The 6,578-nt window shown below is 29.8% G+C and overlaps 1 protein-coding gene across 8 annotated transcripts; it reads left to right on the top strand.

Annotated features, from left to right (window-relative positions):
- The first annotated feature begins 556 nt into the window (after positions 1 to 556).
- Positions 557 to 5,961, top strand: LOC112703260 (beta carbonic anhydrase 5, chloroplastic). 8 transcript variants are annotated; one of them, XM_072199518.1, is made up of 10 exons: positions 557 to 1,011; positions 1,091 to 1,239; positions 1,312 to 1,358; positions 2,027 to 2,146; positions 2,228 to 2,276; positions 3,039 to 3,152; positions 3,249 to 3,302; positions 4,392 to 4,474; positions 4,588 to 4,690; positions 5,568 to 5,961. In XM_072199518.1, exons 1-10 carry the CDS (start codon positions 996 to 998, stop codon positions 5,769 to 5,771), a joined length of 939 nt encoding a protein of 312 aa, XP_072055619.1. In that variant the 5' UTR covers positions 557 to 995; the 3' UTR covers positions 5,772 to 5,961. The 8 variants fall into 8 exon arrangements, with proteins under 8 accessions (XP_072055619.1, XP_025610419.1, XP_072055621.1 ...); XM_025754634.3 differs by having other exon boundaries at positions 4,585 to 4,690; XM_072199520.1 differs by lacking the exon at positions 3,249 to 3,302.
- The last annotated feature ends 617 nt before the right edge of the window (positions 5,962 to 6,578 follow it).

Below are 6,578 nucleotides of genomic sequence, written 5' to 3'. Positions count from 1 at the left end.
AAAAAAATAATAATATTATAAGAGAAGTCTTTTTTTAATTTTTTATAAATTTTTAAATATCTTCTTATAAAATTATAATTTAATTTTAAAAATTATATTAAATATTAATATTATTATTTTTTATAAATCAAAACTCAAAAAAATGACTTTTAAAATTTTCATTATCAAAATGAAATAGAAGCATTTTAATTTAAAACGTACTTATTTTGCGAAAATGAAAGTCCTTTACTTTCCTTGTGCAAATGGAAAACTAGGATTCCAATGTGGATCACATTATTCATAGAAAATCCCATGCCAACTATGTCTTTGATCTAATCCAACACGTACATGTCGACATATTGTTGATGTTAGACTTCAACTCCCACAAAATGGGATAACTACATATCTACTACATGGCACGTGTAAATGTAACGAGTGGATAAGTCTTTGTTATTAATTTGCATCAATCCTCCATTCCTCCCAATAATTGTCATTGCGTAGCCACGTCACGAGAATCTTGTCATCATCCCCACTTGCCAACAAACAAATATAAATAATACTTTTCTCTAGTAATAATGACTAAATCAATCATTAAATTTTTATTTCGTTCGATAAATTAACTTTTACATTAAATTGTTAGTCTATATAAATTAGATAGATTGATATAAATTTTTTTTAAAAATCATAGAGACACTTATATTTTTATTAAATGACAAAAAAAGTTAACATTTAATATAAAATTATTATATCTAATAAAATAAAAGATCAAAAACGAATTTAATGATCAAAATATTTAAAAATTAAATTATTTACTACAAATTTTTTAAGAACTAATTTAGGATGTTACTAAATATAAATTTTAAAATTAAAATAGCTGATAAACTAATATTTTTAGTTTTTTCTTTTTTAAATACGATGCATAATGAATAATGAATAAAGATAAGGATAAATTTAATAATTAGGATCGATAAATATGGCATATGGCACAAGATGGGAAGGATACTTTGTAGGAAGAGATGGCGTGGTCAATTAGTGAGTACTGAGTACCATTATTCCCGCAATGTTTGTTTGCTATTTAGTTTAATGAATACTGCTTGATGAATCGTTACAGGGTCCAGAGTTAGTTCATTTCTCGGATCAGAAGTAGGTGTTATGGGTTCATTATTCCATTGGGACACTTGTTGGAGGACAGTACCCTTTTCTGTTCCAACCAATTCCTCTTCTGCGGTTTCCTCAAGAACAAGGCCATGGCCAAAATTTGTGAGTATTCTTAAACTGTTTTGGTTTTCCTATGTTAATTTCTCTTTGATTCTTTGGTTCTCTTATTTTCAGATGAATTGGGCAAGAATGGATTCTTGCTATGCAGCAGCATCGTTCAAGTAAGTACTGCAATGAATTTTCATATTGTTTCATACATTTCTTTGCTATTTAGTGCTGGGTGCTTGAAGATAAAATATGGATTTTAGTCCTCTTTTGCTCCTACATGATAGAAAGGAGGCAATGCCTAGTTTGGTTTCTGAAATTCTCACGGTTCATCAAAATAATCCCTAACTTTTACAAGTGACTAAATTGGTCACTGATTTTACAAGAATCTGATCTAAATTAGTTAAAATTAAAATGAGTTTAATTAACCAATTTGGGACCGTGATATGATCATGCTGCCACTGTAACACTCCATGTTAGTACTGTGTTAGCGACTTAGCCGCAATTGAATTAGGGACGAATGAAGATTCATGATTTGTAAATTCGGAGACCAATTTGGTCATTTAAGAAAGTCTAGGATTATTTCGGATAGAAAGTGAAGCCAAGTTAACATTCATACTATAAAATAGTAATGGTATTTTTTTTTAAGTTATCTCTAATGAAGGAACCAATCTTGATTCCTATTGCAACCCTGCAAATTTAACTAATACACTAATATTTTATTATTAATTAAAAAGATACATAGACATTTGCTTTTTACTTTCCAACACTATTAATCCCTTCCGTTGAACAATGAACTCTCTCGTTGGAGATGCTCTAACAAAAAGGTTGGGATTGATTGTAGGGAGAAACAATCAGAAAACAAGGATACTGATGTGCGGAATATGGCTGAAGCTGGTGGTGAGCATGCGTTATTTGGGTTGATGAAACAAAGGTTTCTGAGTTTCAAGAACCACAAATACATGTAAGAGTTTGCTTGCATATTTTTCTCCTTCTCAGTTTTGCCAAACAAAGGTGCCTTATAAGCTATATTTCTTTTAGACAGGAAAGAGTTGGAGCATTTCCAAGCATTGTCTAAAGCTCAATATCCAAAGGTAATAGCAAAGTATGCATTTAGATTTATTTTATTAAAAATCTTAGTTAGTTTGTAGTCTCTACGATTTCACTAAATTTTTAATTAAGTCTTATAATTTAAAAGTTTGTAATTGAGTTCTTAGATAAAAGTTTCAATTAGGTCCCCTTAAGCTTTTTTCTGTTAAAAATACAAAATATTTTTGTGTTTGATATAGAATGAATTTTTAAGTATTCTAAAATTTTCGATTATGTATATTTTGCGGAAAAATAATAACTAGTGAGGATCTAATTATAATTTTTTGTCTTGTACAAGGACCTAATTACAAATTTTAAAGTATAAGGACTTAATTAAAAAATTTGATAAAATTATATGGACTAACCAGGTAATTAAACCTTATTAAAAAAAACTTGCCATTAGAAAAGCAAAATTTATCACCTTTTCCCTTCAAGCTAGTTATAGTCAGTTTCTAAAAAAATGCACTTTGTGGGAGTTTTTTTAATAATTAAAAGCACATTTTAAGTTGTCTATCCAAATACAAAATTACTTTTCTTAAAAAAAATTCTTTGAAAAATAAGTAATTAAGTATAGACGTTACTTCTTTTTGAAGTAAATCCAAATGCAAACATATAATGTATTTGTTACTTAATTATCCTTCTTTTCCATGAATATTCTCAGCATCACATTTTAACGTTGACTTTGGATAACGCCATGTTGTACTACATTTTTTAGTTCAAAATAAACTGAGAAGATTGGTCTTAAAACTGATAAGTTCCAATTTTAGTTTATGGTGATTGCTTGTGCAGACTCTAGGGTATGTCCTTCAAATATATTAGGATTCCAACCTGGAGAAGCCTTTATGATACGCAACATTGCTAATCTTGTACCTCTAATGAAGGTATCTGCATAATTGCTTCGGATTAATTTTGCCTATACATGTTAGTTGTTAGTTATTCGTCTTAATTTTGTTCCTTCTATTGGTTCATGATGGCAGAATGGACCATCAGAGTGTAATGCTGCTCTTGAGTTTGCAGTTACTACTCTAGAGGTACATTTTTATTTATATTTAAACCTTAGGATATGTACATCCTGGTTGTTATAAGTACTTAGGTAGTGTTTGGTGGAGAGACAGAGACGGAAAGACTGAGACTGAAAGACAGAGACTAAAAGACAGGGATTGAAATAAATCTCAGTATTTTGTTTGTTGCAAAATGGGAGACAGGAATTGAAACAAGAATGAAACTCTAATTTAATTTGCATAAAGGATAAAATTGAAATTAATTAATTGAAATGAAAGTATTTTAGGTATAAAATGTTATTAAAGTTTCAGTCTCCATCTCTAAAAATTTCAGTCCCCTGTGTCCCTACTTTTTGGAGGTACTGAAATACTGAAATTTTAGAGACAAAAACACAAATTTTAATACCAGTCTGAACTAACAAACACAATATGAGTCTCAGTCTCTCAGTCTCTGTCTCAGTACCTCAAAACAAACGCTACCTTAGTGTCATGTCACAACTTGTCTCAAAATCTTAAGCTAATTCGAGAAGGTACTGTTATATTTCTAACATGCTCTCTCAAGTAAGAGTTTCTTTTGAGTTTGCTTGAATTTTTGCATAGGCTTTCTTTCTCTTTTAATTTGAACTCTAGACCTTTCAATCATAATAACACTTCTCCTAAAAGTTTAAACTAATAGGAGAAGACAATATGAATAGTTATATTTCTACCCTTAGCAACCCTCACTTCTTAAGCTAATACTTTGAGTTGAGTTAGACCGGCTCAATTTTAATAGACATGTGCTTATCCTATGGTTGTTACCTATTCATAGACCACTCTATTTTTATTATATCAAGGGGTAGCTTTTGCGGTTGAATTAGGATACACAAATTGATTCTTAAAACTTAATGGAAAAAATAATAATATTGGTTTCTCTGTATATGTTCCTGTGCAAAAGCATTAGCAAAGAATTTTGCTATTACGCAAACAAATGTCTAGAATGAGAATGATAATACTATTGAAGAAACGAGTGCTTCCCTTTCTTTTTTATTTGGCTTGTGTGTGCTATATGCATATAAATGCTAGTAGATTATATACCCTGTTGACAGATGCATATTTCAAATTGGTTCATGAAATTTTTAGGTAGAGAATATATTAGTCATTGGTCATAGTAGCTGTGCAGGAATTGAAAACCTGATGAAAATTCAAGAAGATGTAGAATCAAGGTATGTTATGTCTTGCTAGCTATACAGCTCTAAGTAACTTTATTTCACCATTGAAATCTTTGCTTGATATGGCTATAAAACTTATTAGGAGTTCATTCTTGTTCTTCTAGAAGCTTCATAAACAAGTGGGTGACCAATGGGAATGTTGCAAAATTGAGGACAAAAGCAGCCACAGCTCATCTTAGCTTCGCTCAGCAATGCAGATTCTGTGAGAAGGTATCCATCATAATTATTTGTTAAGAATATATCAGACTAAGTGATATCTATATAATTGCCTATGCTTATAGTGGCTATTCAATTTTAAAAACATTGCTAAAATTGAATCTTACTATTTAACAACACTATTTAATTTAAAAAATAAAAATAAAAAAGTGTTATGTCGAAAATATAAGAAAATGTGACTTTAATTTTAACAACACTCTCTACATATTGCTAAAATTGTTTAACCATCATAACCACCATAACTATAGGCACTATAGACTCCACCTACAAATTATAATGTTTGAACTTAAATTAACATTGGTCAAGTAGTAAACAAACACATCAATTTCTTAATGGTGTTAAATTTGAGCTCTAAAAATGATATATAAATAGACACCCCGCCAGACTAATGAAATCTTAGTAATTATTGAGAAATGTTAGGAGATAATCAGAATTTATTATTTTTGGCCATCACTTAGCCATCAACTCAATTCATTTAGTCTAGTAATCTAATAACATAGTTTATCCCATACTTTTAAACATTAATGATTAACTGATGACCCAAAATAATAAATTCTAATGGTCTTCGATTACTAGAGATAGACAAAATAGTACTGCTCAAATATAAGAAAATGTATTAGAAACATTTATGCAGACTCTTTTGATCCAATAATATCTGTCGCATTAATAAAACTGATACATCCAATATTTAACGTATGTATAAATACATTCATTTTTTGGTGTATCAATTCATTCAATTGTCAATGTGACACTTATTATAATATTAGACGATGGCATAATAATAATAAAGTATTCAAGAATAAATTGTAGAACTACTATAGTTTTCCAAGACAATTGATGAAGTAATAATGTTCATTAAATTTTTTTACAGGAATCTATAAACCAGTCATTGTTGAACATGCTCAGTTATCCATGGATAGAAGATAAAGTGAGAAGTGGGTTACTTTCTCTTCATGGAGGGTACTATAATTTCTCGAGTTGCACGTTTGAGAAGTGGACCCTTGATTTTAATGGATGCACTGTCAATGAAGAAAGCAGTAGTTATGTTATCAAAGAACAAGAATTCTGGTCCTGACTGTGCTGCGCTTTATTTCATAGACGTGCAGGACTGGCACCTCTATACACACTATACTATTACCAATGGGGGCCTCAGAAGGATGGAGGGTTATATAATTAATATGAGAATAAATCAATAAAATTTCGGTAGAATGCTAGTATATACATGCAAATTTGCAAACAAATTAAATGAATGATTTTTACACTTAGTGTCGGCTTTTTTTAGAATTTACTATAGTAAACTAGTAATATTGAAGGACAAACTAATTTCATTTGGTTGAGTGGTCAACTTACTCGTTCGTTTAAATAATTGTTAGAAATTCGAAATTTACTTTGTGTATGTAATAACTTATTGGTCAGTAGAAGTCTTTAAAAGAAATTTTAATCTACGAAGAATTTATATTTGGTCTATCCGAATGAAAAGTACAACAACAACGAAGCCTTGTCCTACTAGGTGGGTCAGCTACATGGATCAAACGACGCTATGGATCAAACGACGCTATTGAGTTTTATCATGTATGATATTTACAGAGAGATCGTTTATATGTAAATTTCGTTTGACCAGCTCATTGATGATTTTTCTAGGTTTTTCTCTGCTTTTCACCGTTTATCCACCTTCTATCTCATCCACCCTCGTGACTGAATGTTTTGTCGGTCTTCTTCTTGTAAGAACTATAATTAATTAACCGCTTAATTAAAATAATTTAATAGTCCAAAATATGTTAAAAAATTTAGAATATTAATTAGAACATTTAAATATGATATTTGGACTCAGTAGATTTTTTGAGTTAAAAAATATAATTTTTTGTGAAAATTACTTAAAAAT

Source organism: Arachis hypogaea, chromosome 7, assembly GCF_003086295.3.
Source record: "Arachis hypogaea cultivar Tifrunner chromosome 7, arahy.Tifrunner.gnm2.J5K5, whole genome shotgun sequence".
NCBI lineage: Eukaryota > Viridiplantae > Streptophyta > Magnoliopsida > Fabales > Fabaceae > Arachis > Arachis hypogaea.
The sequence above is the reverse complement of the archived record's forward strand: the minus strand, read 5'-3'. Positions and strand labels throughout refer to the sequence as shown.